General features: G+C 54.2%; 1 protein-coding gene across 2 annotated transcripts in view; it reads right to left on the bottom strand.

The window, feature by feature from the left end:
- MAP2K3 (mitogen-activated protein kinase kinase 3) overlaps positions 1 to 17,615 on the bottom strand; it is a 30,490-nt gene extending 12,875 nt beyond the window's left edge. The window contains exons 1-2 of one of the 2 annotated variants that reach the window (XM_059484553.1): positions 17,568 to 17,615; positions 373 to 405 (exon numbers count right to left, since the gene is read on the bottom strand). In XM_059484553.1, coding sequence (XP_059340536.1) covers positions 373 to 405; positions 17,568 to 17,583 — 49 coding nt within the window. In that variant the 5' untranslated portion in view covers positions 17,584 to 17,615. Of the gene's footprint in view, positions 1 to 372; positions 406 to 4,834; positions 5,049 to 17,567 lie in introns of those variants that run through there. The other variant, XM_059484552.1, reaches the window with a different exon arrangement.
- Positions 17,616 to 17,840: the final 225 nt, after the last annotated feature.

Below are 17,840 nucleotides of genomic sequence, written 5' to 3'. Positions count from 1 at the left end.
AAAGATGCACAAGTGAGGTGAGCAAATGGATTTTTGTTTCTTTTCCTTCGAGCACCCTTTTCCCAGCAGCTACTAGGCAGGAATGCACGGCTTGGACCCCTCACCATGGTCAGCAAAATGCCAAGAAGGTCACAGTGACCACCTGCCCAAAATTTCAGGCAAAAGCCAGAGCACAGGAGGGTCTCGATGACACTGTTGAGCATTGCTCTGTAGAAATAGCCAAGATTGCACTAAGAGACCATTTTCCAGGTCTTGCAGCCAAGCACTGTACCCCAGAAGTGCTCTTTATCCTCCATGGCCATTAACAGTCCCCTCTCTTTGGGATTTAAACCCTTTCTGGGGTGAAAGCTGCAATTTCTGCTGGGCACTTACCTGGTTTGTGTGGCTCCAAGGATCCTTTGGAATCTGAAAGAGAAAAACGAGACAGCAGCTCAGCCTCCATGCTGCAGCCAAAGCAGAGAGCAGCCCTGTGCCCCTCATGGCTCATGGACCAGCAGAGCTCCAGGAGAGGGAGGCAGCTGGGCTTTGGGAGCACAGCCAGGCCTGGCCCCATCCCCGTTTCTCCAGCCACAAGAGGTCCCCACGCCATTAGTGATGTGCAGGGCTCCCAAAAAACATTCCCAGCCAGAGGGCCCCAGCCCCAGCCTGGCCCTCCTGGGAAGAGCCAGAGCTGGATCTGCCATGGACAGCAATGACCACGAGACATCCAGCAAAAATCCAACAAAAGCACTCCAAAATCCAGCAAAAGGAAGGAGTTGGTCCCAGCAGGAGAGGGGACACCCCATCCATAACAAATGGAAAATAGGGAAAAACCAGACATGAGCTCACTTCAGCCAGCAGTGAACCCCTCACAAATCTGGGGCTGAGGCACCAGGAGTGACTGGCAAGAGGATGCTCTTGTCCCCCTCCTTTAAACAGCCCTGAGATAACAACACCCACTGCCGCAGAGGGAAACGGGGCTCAGGCAGGGCCAGAAACCTGCAGGTGAAAATTCCATCCCTGGGAAAACAAACTGACCCCAAGGGGCTGAAAGTGCAGCAGCTGAGAGCATGGAGGGCCTGATCCCCCCAGGAGAGACAAGGGGGCAGCTGCACTGTGCAGCCAAAGCTGCTGTGGCTGCACACAGTTGGAGGATCCATTGCAAAGCAGGAATACCAAGGTGTGCTCCAGGCTCAGCGTGGCCTTGGACAGCCTTCCAGAGCAGCTCCCACCTGCCTGGCTGCTGGGAGCCGGCGTGTGGACAAAGTCCAGCACTCCAAAGGCTGCCAGGGAAGGGAGGGGAGAGCGAGGAGCTGCAATTTCAGCAGGAGACAGCACCGTGCAGCAGCTCCTGCAGCTGCAGCAGGACACAAGGGAGACACATGGCCAGCATGTCCCCAGCTCTGACAGCCCCCAGCCCTGTGCCCTGCCAGCTCCAGGACAAAACAGGTGCCTGGAACTCATTTCTCCTGCCCTGACCTTCCCCAAATGCAAACCTCACTGAGGTTGTGGGTCTGCAGCACACTGCAAATGTCCCACCTGCAGGACCAGCAGCATCCCTCCCTGCTGAGGGAATCAGCAGATCAGCCCACACCCCCACCTTATCTGCCACTTTTCCTGCATCAGAGCTGAGCCAAAGTCTCCAAGACCAGCACAGTTTCCATGATGTGAACTTCCAGCTCAGTGAAAGCAGCACAGGAGCCACTCCACCCCAAACCCGTCCCGCTGGGATGGAAACCACCTGACCGTGTCAGAGCAGTCACAAGTTCTAATTTGTGAGCCTGCAGAGTTTCCCTTCCCCACTGCCCACCCAGCAGGGCTGGAAGGGGCACTATGAATAGCCCCACACACCCACGGATGGCACTTGGCAAAACACCCAGTGGAGCAATGACGGGAGCAAACACAGAACGGAGCCAGAGGAACGATCCTGTCCGTGGGTTCAGCAGTGCCTCCCTTCCCACTCCCAGCCTCCTGCTACTCAGTGTGGGAGAGCAAGAACAGAATCTAGAAACTGGGGTCCCCTGAGTCCTTCTGCAAGCTGGGGAGTTGCTGTGGGCACTCAGGGGATGGATTTTGCCCCGTGCTGAGCGTTTCACCCCCAGGACCTGCTCCAAAACTCAGTTTGGTCTCTGCTCCACACACAGCCCCCCCTCCTCAAGCAGTTACCAGCCAGACCTGTACACGAAGCCCTGAAATCCCCCCATGCTGGCTGGGATCCTGCTCCATCTGTTTGCTCTCCCTCTCCCCAATTGCCATAGTAACCCCGCGGAGCAGGCACAAAGCGCCTTCTGTGCCACCAGCAGCTCCCCTGGCACCATGGCCGTGACTCACAGGGTCCACAGGCACCCAAGCCAGCCTCTGCAGGGTGGCCTGAGCCCTTCCTCAGCCCTTCTGGGGTTGGAGGGAGCTGGGAGCACCCAGGGTGGGGTTGGGAATCACAGGGTGCCTTGTCCAGCAGAGCCCAAGCTTGCAGGCAGGATTTGCAGCATGGGATACCAGGGCAGCAAGGGACACAGAGATTGCCTGTTCCAAACCCCCAGCTCTGTACAGGAGAGTCTTTTGATGTGCCCTGGCCATGAACTCTCCTGTCACAGGCACCCTGTACTCCCAAACTTCCACCCTTGACTTCCCAGAGGTGGAACCAGCAATCATCCCTTTCCCAGCCTGTCCTGCTTAGCCCCAAAAGGCATTTCCTAGCTCCAATGTGAAAAAGCACTGATTAAAGCAGAGGTATTACACCACCACTCCCAGACTTTGCCACCTGTGAAGGGCAGAAAACCCAGCTCGGCCCATGGAATAAAATCCCCCAGGATGCTGCCCTGCAGCCAGGAAGCTGAGGCAGAGGTTGGATTTGTTTGTTACAGCTCTCCTAAAATTTGACATGAGATTTCCAGCTCCCAAAGGCTGGCCTGAGCTACTCCTTGCTGCAAGCTTCTCCCACTGCTTGTGCCACTCCCCGGGGAGAGCCCATGCCCCGTTCAGGGTGAATGAGAATGCAGGAAAAACCAGGGAAGGGAATAAAAAAAGGCCAAAAAGAGAGAAGCAGCAAGGCAGTGGGATGGGCATGACATGACCCTGCAACTCAAGCCCTTCAGCCCCCGCAGGCAGCTGCTGTCAGCTCCTTCCCACTGGAGAGTCCCTGGCACTGCCTCTCCTACCCCTGACACTCAGCACAATCCCTCCCGAGAGGGTCCCTGCAGGAGGAATTGCCAGAATGTGCACAACTGCTTCTGTCACCTGAAAATCCTGGAAATGCTCCAGTTTCCCAGGGCACTGGGCTCTTGCAAGAGGGGTCTGCAAGCATAAATTCCCCTCAAGAGATCCCTCTGCAAAGGCCAAAAGGCAGCAGCAGGACAAGGCGATTTGGGGACATGTCCTGGTTATCCCTGCCAGCCCCGAGCCCACCTTGTGGCAGGGCACCGTTCTGGGCACAGGAAGGGGCTGCCAGCCACAGACACACACACAGCACCGTGCCCTGCACCCAGGCAGGGGAAAATTAGCTGACAGAAGTTCCTGGTGCGGATGAAATTGCAACCCACGTGATGCTGCAGGCACGTAACTGCATCCTTTATGCTAAGAAAGGAACCATTTCCTCCTAAAGAGAAAAAAAAAAAAAAAAAAAAAAAGCCCAAAGAGATTCTTTCTCATGCTATAACCACCACCAGTTAAGAACCACCAGACATTTCCTGGAACTGCCTAATTCAACACCGGAATCCTCATTTTTGCCACCACCAACTTCAGCCCTACTGAGCTGCACCTCTCCACGGGAGGTTTTTCCTTCCCACTCTGCTGGCGTGGGCGGAGAGAAATGAACAGGACAATCTAAAGAACTGCAAATAAAACTATTTGCCTGAGTCGACCTTTGAAATTAAACCTCACCACTGCCTCTCCAGGGCTCTGGTTGTAGCCCCAGGTGAAGTCCTGGGCACGGGAGGCTGCTCTGAGAGCTGTGCTGCTTTGTTAGTGCTGGGGGAAATGTTTTGGATGCATCTCAGTTCTCCTCGATCCAAGGAGGAGAGTCAGATGCCATGGATAGGGCAGAAGGCTGGAGGGTGGATTCCAGCCTTGCTGCAAATAAAGAGCTGGAACAAAAAAGCATGAAGGAAAAAAAAAAAAAAAAAAGAAGAAAAGAAAGGAAATAAATTGGAGGCAGGGTACAGAGCAGAGAGGGGAATTTGGGTGCTTGGTCATGAGAGCCAGCTCCTCACAGGCACGCTTTGTGCTGTTTTCCACTGTTGGGAGTGGAACAAGCTATCCATGGAAGTGGAAAAAGGGCTCTCAACCTGCTGAGAGCCATCACTCATCAGCCGCCGAGGTCCCGCTGCAGAGGGGCTCCTGCGGGTCAGCGCGCTCCGCACTTCTGCAAAACCGCCGGCGAGCAGCAGGAAAGAACCACGCTGCACAAAAAGCCCCTTGCAGCCCCAAACCAGCCTCTCAGCCTGTGCTGAATCACAGCTGCTGACTGCTGGGGCCGTGGGCACCCACCTTGCCCGTGCAACAGGCAGGGGACAGCCACCAAGAGCTGCTGGAAAACCCTGCGTCCCAGGAATGCAATTCAACCCCAGAGCCAGAAGCCAGATTCACCCTCTGCATATTTTCCTTCAGACATGCTGGATTTGATTTTTTTTTTTTCTTTTTTTAAACAATTAAAACGCCAGAGTTTTAACCCCACAAAACATGCAACTTTTCCAGCACTTTAAAAATAGATCCCCAGCTGCAAAGAGAGACCCCCTGCCCAAGCCAGGAGAAACAAAACCGCGTGGATTGACCCCAGAAAAGTTACACAGCCCCTTTTAGCAGCAAAACCAGCCCTTTGCTCTCCCCCACCACGTGTTTTGGAAATTGCAACATCTACCTTGCTTCTTGTCCATGGTTTCCCAGAAATGAAGAGCAGCGCCTGCACGCCTGGCACAAGAGAGGGATGGGGGCGGACTGGAGGAGGGAGGGGAAAAAATTCCCGCAGGATCCAGCGCACGGCACTTCTTGCAAGCACCGCTGATTCCTTTCAGTGGGAATGCATGGCCCCAAGCACCCGCTGGCTTCACAGAGCCCTGTGTCCCCAAATCCCGGGGGTCCCCAAGGCTGGGAGCAGCAGCCAAGGCAAGCTGGGGGGATTGGGGAAGGTAGAGCCGCGTTCGCTCATCGGCAGCTGCCGAGGTTGGCCGGACTCGGCTCCGATTACCCTTGAAAGCTCAACAGTTGTAAAAACTGCAGCAGAGAAATAGCAGGTGACGTCAACAGGAAACTGGTGGGGAGCCAAACTCCAGCTCCGGGAGCTGCCGAAGCGCTGGATTGCTAAAGTGCATCCCGGTGGGACGCGCTCTCTTCCCACAAACTCAACCATTCCGAGCCAGCCTGCAGGCCCAGGCGTCCCACCGGAGTGACCCTTGCTCCAGGACAGCCCTGGCACCAAGCAGCAGAGCCCAGGCTCGATGGTTTGGGCACCAAAGGGGTGCTGGGATGGAAAGAGGTCACGTTTCGTTGTGCTGCAGGTGACGCGGTAATTGCTCTGCCACTAACAACTATTACCACAACAAATAGTAGAAATATTGTTCCATGACAATGCCAGCTCGGAGCTCAGCAGCTATTCCAGGGTGACAGCCGAGACGGCATCTCTGGTAGCAAAATATAAATTGCTGCATGCACTTGGCTGGGAAATAGCAAGGGAGAGTGGGAAAATAAAAGCATTCATTTCTCTGCAAGCACGTGCAAGAGAAGCGACGGCCAAGAATTGCTGCTCTTCCCCTTTCCCTCAAAGCCACTCCAGCAGAAGCCAAAGCTGATGTTCCTGATCAAAGCCAGGCTCAGCTCTGACAGGCTGCAGTTTTGTTTTCAATTTCCCTGTCAGCCTGGAGGGGAGATACTGTACCAGATTCTTTACCTTAAACTAATTATAGAAAATCTACCAGTGCTTTGCTGCTGAGCTCTCTCCCAACTCCAGGCTGTGCCTGGACCAGGCACATTTGCAGGCTGAAAAGTCAGAGGTCAAGGTAAACGCACATACCAACATAATGAGTGGCTCTAATTTTAAATAGTGTTTATGTAAGCCCCAGAAGGACTGCGGAAGGTATTTTCTCAGGCTCATTTCCACTCCCAGGGTATAGTTTCAGGCACAGATCATCAGCACATAAAGGATGCTGACGCAGGAGCTGCTCTTGCAGATGGCACTGAGAGCCACCAGCACCCGTCCCCAGCGCTCCTGGGGAGAGCAGTGCTCTCAGATGCTGCCCTCCCATCACTCACTCCATAAACAGCTAATTCCCTCTCACCCAGACACACAGACACTCCAAGGATCTTCACAGACACCCACAGAGTCAGAGCTGCTCTGGAGCAGAAAGTCCCTAACCCAGCAGGTGGGATGGGAAAGAAGATTTCCTTTGAATTTGTCCCGTTGGGTTTCAGCGCCCGAGGACCAGGGGTGGTGTAAAGCTGAGCTTCCTGACATCTCAAAAGCATCTTAAAAAGTAAACAAACAAGGGGGGGGGAAAAAGGGAAGAAATAAAAACAAACCCAACCATCCTTTCAAGTCTCACTGCTGGGAACTCTTTCAAAGGTTTGCTGGTGCAGTTGGAATAACCAGGCATGCACCATTTGCCAGAAATTATCCAGTTCTTTATAGGGCACAGGTAATCCCAGGGGAACAAAAAGCATCAAGTGGTGTTAACAAAGCCTGCCCATGAGGGATGTCACCCCAAAACAGGTGAGGGATGCTGGGAGAGCAAACCCTGGGAAGAATTCAGGTACTTGCACAGGGCAGAGCCAGGGACAAGGATGGCTCCCATCCCTCCCAGCAGCCTCCTGCCAGGGGGCTGGCTTGAATGAGGGGAAGAGCACACCCACAAAAACAGCAATGAGCTCAAACAGTGCCCTGCCAACGCTGGGCCCCTCTCCCCACCCTTCCCCTGTGGACACACAGCCCCTCCCGAGGCCACTGCAGTTAAGGCTGGGTCACCATCACAGCCAGGGAGTGGAGAAGGGGACGAGCTGCTTTACCATGAGCAGCAGAAGTGTCCCATTTGGGGCTGGAAAGGAGCTTTTTATAGGTGTGTATGGGATAGACCACAAAATTAATTCACCTGTCCCCTAAGTAGAGCTGCTGTCCAACCATGGGCACAGTCTGATTTTCATGGAATACTTCATTCCCTCTGCTCAGAGACAAGGCCATGCACCAGCTGGCTGTCCCATCCCAGCACACACTGCCTGATGAGCCCACATCTCCCAGGAATGGCAGCAGCTTCCCTGGTCAAGGCTGCAGGGCAGGCACTGCCCCAGTCTGGGATGTGCTCACTGTTCCACACATCCCATGGGAACGCCTCACATGCCCCAGCCATGCACGGGACACACAGGCTGGAAACTCCGCTTGAAAACGGAGCCTTTGAACCGAATCCAGGTGGAAAGGGAATGGTGCTATCCTTCCCATCCCCTTGGATGGGAAAGGAGATAGCCCATGGCTGGGGACAATCAGAGCACGGCAGGATGTCACAGCCACGGTGCCACCAGCTCTAGATGAGACTGAGCAAGGGAGCAGGATGTGACATCCCGGTGTCCAGCGAGGAATTTGGGGATGGGCACCTCAGCCAGAGCGTCTGACAAGCAGAGGCGCTGGCACAGGCACCTCCGGGGCTCAGAGCCACGCCCGGGCTCCGTGCAGCAGCCAGATAACGCTGGGGCAGCCCCGGGACGATGTCACCGCCCAGCCACATTCCTGAGGTATTTTTAGGTTACCTGCACAACCTCGAGGGCTGGAAAAAACCTTTGATTTTGTCCCCATGTGTCAGCCTGCCCCGTGACAATGGAGCACAAGGGCTCCACTCCCACATGTGACCAGAGGCCAGACTCCCCTCAGGAAGCTGAGAAGCCCCGTCTGGCTGACACTGACATGGTGACATTACAGGACACAACAGGTACGTGGCCAGAGTTGTGGCGCTTTGCACCAGAGCTTGTGCAAAACCCCTGTGCAAAGGTGGGGACAGTCACAGGGGCAGCTATTCAGAGCAGGAACTGAGCTGGGGTGCAGGCAGAGCATCCTTTGGGATGGACACTGGCCCCTTTGCATCCTTCATTTCAATTGGATTTCCCTCAAAAAAATGGACACTGCCTCCTTTGCATCCTTCATTTCAACTGGATTTCCCCCAAAAAAAATCAGTGGCTGAGGCTGCACCTCTTCAATGCTCAGCTTTGTCCTGAGACAAAGATCTGGAAGGAATCCCAGCCCTGATGCCCTGGGATTGTCAGGGGAAGGCAAAGGACACAATGCTTAGAGAAAAGCAAAGAACACACTTAAAAAAAAACCAAATGCATCATCCATCACCTGCGCCCCTCTCCTTGCCAGCAGGTACCAGCATCACCCCTTCCTTTGATTTCTCACTCCATAGGGTAAACCATGAAAAAATAAAATCTGTTTGGAATTGATGAGAGTGGCTAGTGACAGTTTCCTGATGGGAGAGAAAACTCAAACTGTCCTTGGAATAGATCAGCCTGACAGGAGGCACAGTGGGAAAGGGAATAGTTTGACTTTGTAATTGGCAGCAGTAACTCAACTCCAGCATCAATAGACACTTTTTCTACCCAAACTGGCATCGTTCAAGTACTTCCAGGTGTCCTTGTAAACTTATCAAGAGAGCAAAATATTCCCCTCTCTGCTTTTTAAAAAAGGAAAAATTAGGAAAAAAAAAAAGATTTCTACCATCCTCCCTCCCATTTGCTTTGGGCAGGGATAGAGTGATGTCATCTCTGCAAATGATGTAAGAGAGCAGACACCTGCTATGAAAATGGAATTTATGGAGGTGAAAAAAAACCCCTTCACGTTCCCAGCTGCCTGCTCTGGGAGAGAGGCAGAAACAAGAGACTGACCCAGGTGCTTTCCTGGCCCTCACATTTCAGGCAGGACTTTCAAGAGCAGCATCTGCACCGGGGAGCAGCCAAGCAGCTGCTCAGAGGGTTCATAGTGACATTATTCCCCAGCCTGAGCTCCCTCAGAGGAAAACTCCTGACCTCCAGCACTGAGCCAGCACCACATCTCTGAGGTGCAGGAGCAGAGAAAATCTTGGATTATTCCCTTTGGAGCAGGGTGCTGTTCCAGCAGCTCACAGAAAGCAGCAGGAGAGTGCTGCAGTACAATTCCCTGCATTTCCTGCTGTCCCACACCAAATTTTTGCTCTTTTTGATACATATTCAGTGCCAATCCTCTCTCCTGCCTCTCTCACCCATCCCTCCTTATGGCCCACACCATGTACCTCCTGCCCTTCCTCCCATCCCTGTTCCTCTGCCCCACAGGACAGACTGCATCCACACTCCCAGAACCAACCCCACATCCAGCTGGTCCATGAGAAATCACCTGTGAACATTTCTCTCCTTTGTTCCATCACACTCCTTGCTGCAAAACTTAAAAATTCCCCCCAGTTAAAGGCTGGAGCACCAGCACACTGCAACCCCACTGCCCAGCATCACCCTGGCTCTTATCAAAGGCTGGACCAGGTCTGTGTGGGGAAAACACTTATTTTCTGCTGGATTTGCCCAGTACCCACAGGGCAGCTTTGATTCACTACAAGGAAAAGCTCCCCAGGAAACGTGCCCACAGCTCAGCGATGCTTTGCCACCACAGCTGCTCCTCTGGGTGGGTTTGACCTTCTTTCCCCTCCTTCCGTCACTCTCTCACATCCACCCTATCACACTGCACTTTTTCCAGGGTTCAGGGAAGTGAGAGCTGCAGGTTTTTCCTGGTAAAGGCAGATTAGAGAGCTGCCTCTCCATCCCAGGAAGGCAGAGGTCTCCACAGCCGGGCTGGTCCCGGCGCATCCGGCTCACATCCCAGCCCAAGAGCTCGCAGTGACTCAGCCCAGCCCAGCCTGCAGCTGTCTCGGGGCACACTCAGGGCTTCCAAGAACCATTTCCATTTGAGTAAGAGCAAATCAATTTTTAAGAATCCCCTTTCCTCTCAGAAGAGCGAGCCTCACATCCGTGCTCTGGGGAAAGGAGCGGCGCTCTCTCTGCAGGGTGATGTGTGGAGAGGTGTCGCAGACATCTTTTGTGAAAAATCTTTTCTTTAAGATTTTTCCTGCTGAAGCTGAGAAGTTTCAGCAACAAATGTAAACAATTATTATCTGCTGCTGTGGAATGCAACAGGTCCACCTGTGATGGGCCCCTCTTAGATGTTTATCATTAATGGCCAATCAAAACGGAGCTATCTCGGACAGAGTCTGAGAGAGCTGCCTTTTGTTATCATTCTTTTCTATTTTATTCTTAGCTTAGCCTTCTGAGGAAACCTTTCTTTTCTAATTCTTTTTAGTATAGTTGTAATGTAATATATATATATATATATCATAAAATAATAAATCAAGCCTTCTGAACATGGAGTCAACATTCTCGTCTCTCCTCTCATCCAAAAAACCCCTGTGAACACGGTCACAGAGAGGAGCTGGAAAGAGCTGTGTGAAACATCAAACCTGTCTGAGATCAAGGGAAACACACCCTGCCCTCCTGTCCCTGGGATGCTTACACATGGTTTCCCTCACTGAGCTGAGGCTGTAAAACCCCCTGGGGAAACCCACAGTTACCAAACACAAAACCCTTTGTGGATCCAAAATTAAGGGGAAAACTCTCGCAGGTACCTGGAATGTACACAAAAACATCACACCTACAGGGGAGCTGCTGGAGGAAAAGCTGAGTGGTTTTCAAGCACCTTGGCACGGCACAGCACACACAAGGCTGATAAGAATTAGAAATTCACCCACAAAAATTTCTGCTTGGTTATTTCTGGAGGCAGCTCCTCCAACCCTTCAAGAAACCAGGCAGGGACAGGTGTAATTAATACCTGCAAAAAGCTGCTCTTGGGTAAGAAAGCAGCATCAGCAAAGCACAAGAGGCAGCTCTGCAGATATCCTGGGCTCTGAGGACACCCCCAGCCCTGGCTGGCACCAGCCATCCTCGGGCACCTGATGCCCAAAGCCAAACAATTGCAGGGATCAACCAAAAACCTGAGGGAAACGGGCTGCAGATGCTAACAGGGAGTGAACACAGGGAGCTGTACAAGCAGATCATCACAACACCCACCACATCCCTCTTTTTAGCAGCCTTAAAGCAGTGTGGAGCTGCTTCCAGACTTAAGGAAAACGGGTGCTGCCAAAGAGAGGCAGACAGAGCTTGGCACAGGGGCTGGTCAGGTCCAGGCTGGTCCTCCAGCACATACCCACCCACCAGCACCTTCATCCTTCTTTCTGTACAATTATATCTTATTTTTTTCTTTTCCTGACCACACAGGGGAGGCAGTCAGCACCAGGATTTGGCACAGGGTGGAGGATTTTAGTTCTGGGACACCAGGGAAGCCTCAGCAGTCAGCTGAGCACACGTGCACGCACACACAGGTGTCTCACACTGCCCTGCCCCGTGCCAGCAGGGATTTTCTGGGGGTTTTACAAACAGGCACGTGGGGCTGGGCCTGTCACCTACCCCCAAGCACCTTTCAGAGGTGTTTGGAAGATGACAAAGAGCAGCCAAAGCCACGAATGAGCACGAGATCATCTCAGCTTTGGCCGGGGTGCAACTTGGCAGCAGGTCAGGAGAGAAGCCAAGCGGTGCAGAGCAGCAGGGGATTGTGAACTATGCAGAGCAGCTTTCCTCAAAAGCCCTGAGCATGAGCACATCTGGCCCTAAGCACAGGAGCCACGTCACCTCGAGTGACGAGCTGCAAAGACATCGTGGTGTGTGCAGCACAGCACAGCCCTGCAGCCATGCCCCCAACGCTCAGGGCTGAGTCACAGGGGCCACCCCAAGGGCTGCACACTTTGCTGCTGCATCATCTCCCCCCTCAAGCCTCAGCTTTCCCACTCCCACACCGAGTAAAGCAAGATCTTGGTGCCACAGTGTGATGGTGTTCACAGGGGTTCTTGGATTGGGGAAGAGATGAGGATCTGACTCCGTGTTTCAGAAGGCTTGATTTATTATTTTATGATATATATTACATTAAAACTATACTAAAAGAATAGAATAAAAGGTTTCATCAGAAGGCTAGCTAAGAATGGAATAGCAAAGAACGATAACAAAAGCTTCTGTCTTGGACAAAGAGTCCAAGCCAGCTCACTGTGATTGGCCGTTAATTAGAAACAACTCTATGAGACAGAGAGACAGATCCACCTGTTGCATTCCACAGCAGCAGATAACCATTGTTTACATTTTGTTCCTGAGGCCTCTCAGCTTCTCAGGAGGAAAAAATCCTAAGGAAAGGATTTTTTATAAAAGATGCCTGTGACACTACAGCAGAAAACTCCTCCGTCCTGCAGCGTGTTTGTCCTTCACCAGCTTGGACAGGGAACACTCTCTGTTGTGCTGCAAGAGGGAACATCTGCTCCAGCTGTGCCAAACGCCCTCCAGCCAGCAGGGTCAGGCTGCTGCCATCTCCAAGCCGCTGTTAACACATCCACAGCAGCCAGCCCAGTGCTGTGCCAGCCATCCCCACGGGACCCCAGCTGGGAGGGAATTCACACACACACCCCACAAGGCAGTTTCTAACTGGCCTGCAAGCCCAGACAAGCTGACACACCCCAGATAACCCCGTCATCCTCCCCTCAGCCACCCCCAGCCCGTGCACATTACCAGCCCTGCGTGTTTATGATCTGTCACACACATGACTGTCACCTGCCAGGCCCTGCAGGACAGCTGCTTCCCCTCCTGTCCCTCTGTCCTGCACTGCTGGTCCCATCCACAGCCATCACCCGTGGATGCTGAGGGAGGATGTGGTTCTAGCAGGGCCCCATCCCAGCTGCAGGGATTTGTGCATTCCTCATGAGAAACCTCCAAGATGTTTAGAAATTAAATACAAGAATTAAAAGCTGCTTTTTACACTTCCCAAAAGGCGCTACCACAGCAGGAGAGGAGCAGCAGGGATGAACACTGGTGACAAGGATCCCAGGGAGAAAAGGGTCCAAGCCATTCTCAGAGAGCTCCATCAGCAGCTTGGCTAATGCCAGAGCCAAACCACAGCTAAGGTTAGCAGCCTCTGATGGGAAATTACTTGTATTGAGCACTCTGGAGGTTTCTTCCTTTCCAAACCCAGATTTGTCTTTGGTGGTGGTGAGGGGGGAGGAAGGGTGAACGCTCCACAAACAACTTCTGGTAAGTGTTGTCTCCTCCTCATCCTGCCTTCTCTTACAATCTATGCTTTTAGTAGAAATTTATCTTTTTAATTTTTTTTCAAAATAATTTAAATTGAAATGATGAAATTAAGGGTTAGAGCACAGATCAACTCAGCAGTGCCCCTCCCTGGGCACAGAGCAGGCAAGAGGAGGGAGGTTATGGCAGCTCAGTGGGTGCTGGAGGGGCTCCAGCTCATCCTCACTTCACCCCACTGCAGGTCCCCAGCACAAGGCAATGATTTCCTTCCTCCCCTACCCAAATCCTGCCCTTGCCCTTCCCAAATCCTATAACCCACCACATCCCACACAAGCAGCACCTGTGCTCCAGCCTTTTGCTGGGCAGGGAAATGGCTGCAAGAGAAAGGAGCACACAGGGAGCCCTGTCCCAGCTCCAAAAATGGAGCAGACTCAGATCCAGGGCAAACTGAGGCCCACTGGGGCCACAAGGCAGCACTGTGACACCTGAGATCGCTGCAGTTGTGCCCAGTGATTCCAGAGCTCCTCAGGACAACAAACACTGGGACTGCCACAGCACCACTGCAGCATTGCCCCCACACAGATAAGAGGCTGTGAGGAAATGAAAAATCTCCCAGGTGGAAAAAACCAACAGAAAATTCCAGTTTCCATCATTAAAAAAAAATCCTCCCTGCCCTTTCCCCCACTCCAAATCCCTGACTAACACTTGACCTGTGCTACAGAGGTTTGTCAGCAAGAGGCAGCAGGCAGATCCAGCTCCACATGAACCCACAAGCCGTCCTGAGTCACGCCAGCAAAACCCCAAACTTTTTGTTGATCGAGTAAAATCACCTCCCCGGCCAACACAAGTTCCTCTCCCAGCTCTTTGCCCAGCAAACAGCCAGCCCAGGCCGTGCCTTATTAACCAACACAAGGAAAAAACATCTTCTGCCCAAAAACCCACAGAGCCAGCCCCACATCTGCAGAGGTGTCATTCTGGGGCACAAAATCACCAGTACCAGAAAGCTGCTCCCAATGGGAGCCTCTACAAAGCACAGATGAGTTTCCTCCAGCAACAACAACCTCTGCAAACAAACTCCAGCTCAGCCCTGGACCACGGCTCAGAGCTGGAAAACAAAGGGATCAGCCTGCAGTGAGACTCATTATCCACTAAAAGAAAAGCAGGGAAGCATCCCTCCAGGGAGGGAAATGGATTTCTGAGGCACAGCTAAATATTTATCACATCCAGCATGATATTTTCCAGGCACCCACCGTTGTGGCAGCAGAGGAGGAAGGCAGGAGCAAAGTGCTGTGCTTGCTCCAGGATCGTTACCATTAATTGGATTTGAGCTCCAGGATGCTTCAACTCCAATTAAATAATGGCTCCATGGGATCAGAGCTCCCACATCCCCCAGCACTCACACCAGGCTGGTGGCTGCTCTGCCTGGCCAGGACAGGACAGAGCCAAGGTCCTGCTTCAGCAGGCCACGACCCACACGTGCATTTTTGGCAGAGCTGCCTTTTTTTGGGGATGGCAGCTGGAAGAGTGTGAATGGCAGATGAGACAGTGCTGGATTCACAGACTGAGTTGCATAACAGCGGTGTGCTCCCACGGAGGGCACGGCCAGGGCACGGCAGGGACAAGGCACCACCGCTTATTTACCCACCCAGAATAGATGTGCCACGAGAACAAGCACCAGTTCATCCCCAGGCCCTGGCATTTCTCACTGCTGGCTTTTCCAAGCCTCTGTGGTAAAGCAGAGCTGCCTCCCCAGAGGCACAGCCTGGCTCCAGACAGATCCTGATCCCTCTGCCCAACAGCACCTCTATTCCCAAAGGACAATCTCTTGCTAAGGAAAAACACTTGAATTACTCAGCCATCAGTGCTGGGTGAGCCAGGACAGGACAAGCAGGTCTTCTCCCTCCAGATCCCACCCATGCACTCACCCTCCCTCCATCCCTGCAGCTGTTTTTCCCAGCAAACTCCAAAATTTTGGGAAACATCTGTTCCCCCATCAGCACATTCCTGCCTGTCCCTTCAGGAGGTGCTTCCCAGGCATCAGGGGCCACTCAGGACACAGCCAAAGCCCCGGGGATGGGCACAGGGATTTCCACATGCAGAAAATACACCTTGAGGCCCAGGGAAAAGGCAACAGCCTGGTTTTGTATCCCCAGAGTCTCAAACCTTGCATCCTCCACCGTGTTCCTGCACCCACACAAAAGGTGAAAATTCCCTGAGGCTTCAATCCCCTCCTGCTTTAACCTCTGGGATACAACACCCTCCCTGCACAGCATCCATTCCCTGAAAAAGGAGGAACCTTTTGGAAAATCACACCCAGCCACACGCTGCAAGCTGCAGACAGAGGCTGTGTCCCTTGCAAAGCTCTGCAAGGAGGACACAGGGACAGCTCCAGAGCTTTGTTCCCAATTTCCTCCTACAGTGCCACCCAGGCCATGAGACACAGCTCAAGGGAACTCGGGTGACCTGAGGAAACAGGGAGATTTTGCATACGTGAGTAAACATCAGCCTCAACAGCACGAGATAACACAGGAGATGTTCTCCCACATACAAGATCCTGAGAGATAACTTGGATCGAGCAGACAGGAGCAATGGGAAGAGGAAGAAAGAAAGCCAAAGTCCTCCCTAAGCTCCACAAAATCCCCAGAAGGTGTTTATCTCCCAAGCTATGTTTAGTGCAGAGCAAAGCCCCGGCACAGCACCATTCCTATCACCAGTGTCACGGCCAGCCACGTGTCCCAAAAACCTCCCGAGGCAGGAGACAGCCCTGTGACTAAGCCAAAGTGACGGCAGGTGAGTTTTGGAAGGCATCTGTCACAAAAAGAGCCAACCAAAGAGAGACCCAGCGGCCTCTGTTTACAACCCTGAGCAACACAAACCCAAGGAGAACCAGCAAGGGAAACCTGAGACTGTTCACTGAAATTCCCTGAGGAAAACCAGGGAAATTCAGCTTAAATTCAGGCTGCCTGAAAGAGAGGGAAGCAGCTGCCACGAGCAGCAGGTGCACACAGCCAGACCTGCGAGCATCCCTGGAAAAACCCCCTGGGAGGCAGGTGCAAGGCAAGGAGAGGCAGGCTGAGAGGAGGCAGATGTGTGCCACACGCTCAGGATCCAGCCTCGTGCTGCTGCTGCCCTGATGGAAGCAAAGGAGCTCAGGTCACTCAGGGACTCAGAGCTCTCGGCACACGTGTGATACCTCCATCACAGGACATGAGCTTAACTGCATGAATGAACCAGTTTATCACAACCAACAGAAACCTGCACACACAGAGCAGCTCCAAACCTCCTCTGAGGACAGCACCGCGCTCCCAGGTGCCCCTCCAGGCATCACCTCTTGCTGCTTCCCCCAAAATCCTCCAGGTTCAGCTTGAGCATCATCTCCCATGGAGAACAAGTGGTCCCTGGGCCAGGCTCACCTCGTCCCTCCATGCACACATCTGCCGGTCCGGCACAGCAGCCCAGGAAAGGTGTGGGCTCAGGTGTCCCAGCCTTTTAAGAAGCCTGGGTGATCCCTTCCAAGGCTGGATGGCTGGAGGCATGTGCTCCTACCTGTGAGTCAGCAGCTCCACTCAGCAGCTCCGAAAATCGCTGCTGATTCACCCCCTGCTTACACAGCAAACAGGAAACTCAGGTCCACATTCCCTCCGGATAAGACACGGAGCGTTTAAAATCGGGGGGGGGGGGGGGTGGAAAAGAAAAAAAAGTCACGGGAGGTGCGTTCATCTGCTCACATGGCTCCTGACTTCGAGTTTCCACAGCATCAGGGAAAAACCCTCGGATTTTATTCCGCTGATTGGAGAGGCGGCAGCCACACTCCGGGCGCTCCCTGCTCTGCCCGGTGTGCGGATGGGGCTCCGGGGAGCACCGGGACACCGGCAGAGCCACTGTCCCCATCCATCCATCCATCCATCCATCCATCCATCCATCCATCCCAGGCCGATACCTGCCGGCCGGTGCTCACCTGCCGATGGGGACACCTGAGTCACGGCCGTGCTCCTCAATAGCCCCGGTGACACACGGTCACGTTCTGCGGCCGGGACCGCGGGAAAGCAGCGAGGCAACCCCGGCACACGCCGGCATCGGCTCCCGGCCGTGCCCCAACACCGACACGCGGCGACACGCGGCGACACGCGGCGACACGGCCCACGCCCGGAACCCCAGCCCGGTCCTTCCCACCCGCCTGAGCCACGGCGAGGGCTCCCAGCCCGGGATTCCCGAGGAGTGGAAGCTCAAGGCAGGGAAAACAAAACCCGCCTGTTTTTGTCGCTGTCCCCACGCCAAACGCAGCCTCGCCCCGTCCCCCGCGGCTCCTCCGCGCATCCCCGCTCGCAGCCCCGCGCATCGCGGCTCCGGCCCCAGCGGCGCGGCCGGGCTGCGGAACCAGCGGGGCCCGCGCTGAGGAAGCGGCGGGGAGCCCACGCCCGGCGGGTTGGCACCATCCCCGGCCCCGCGGTTCCCCCCCGGCCCTCCCAGCCCGCTCGTACCTCTGGGCAGGGACATGGCGCTGTGCGAGCCCGGCGGGCCCGGCCCGAGCGGAGCCCGCGAGTCCCGCCCGCCGCGGCCCCGCCGGCAGCCGCCCCGCCGGGCCCGCCCCCGCGCCGCCATTGGCCAACGCCGCGTGGGGGCGGGGCTAAGGCCCCCGCGCGGAAACGGCTTTGCGGTTCTTGGGCGCGGCTGTGAGGGCGAAGTGAGGCGGGCGGGCGCTGGTGCCCCTCAGGAGAGGCGGCCTCGGTGTCCCCTCGCTGGTGTGGCCCCGC

The sequence above is a fragment of the Ammospiza nelsoni genome, chromosome 17 (genome assembly GCF_027579445.1).
Source record: "Ammospiza nelsoni isolate bAmmNel1 chromosome 17, bAmmNel1.pri, whole genome shotgun sequence".
In the NCBI taxonomy this organism is placed as follows: domain Eukaryota; kingdom Metazoa; phylum Chordata; class Aves; order Passeriformes; family Passerellidae; genus Ammospiza; species Ammospiza nelsoni.
This window is presented reverse-complemented; position numbering and strand designations above follow the sequence as displayed.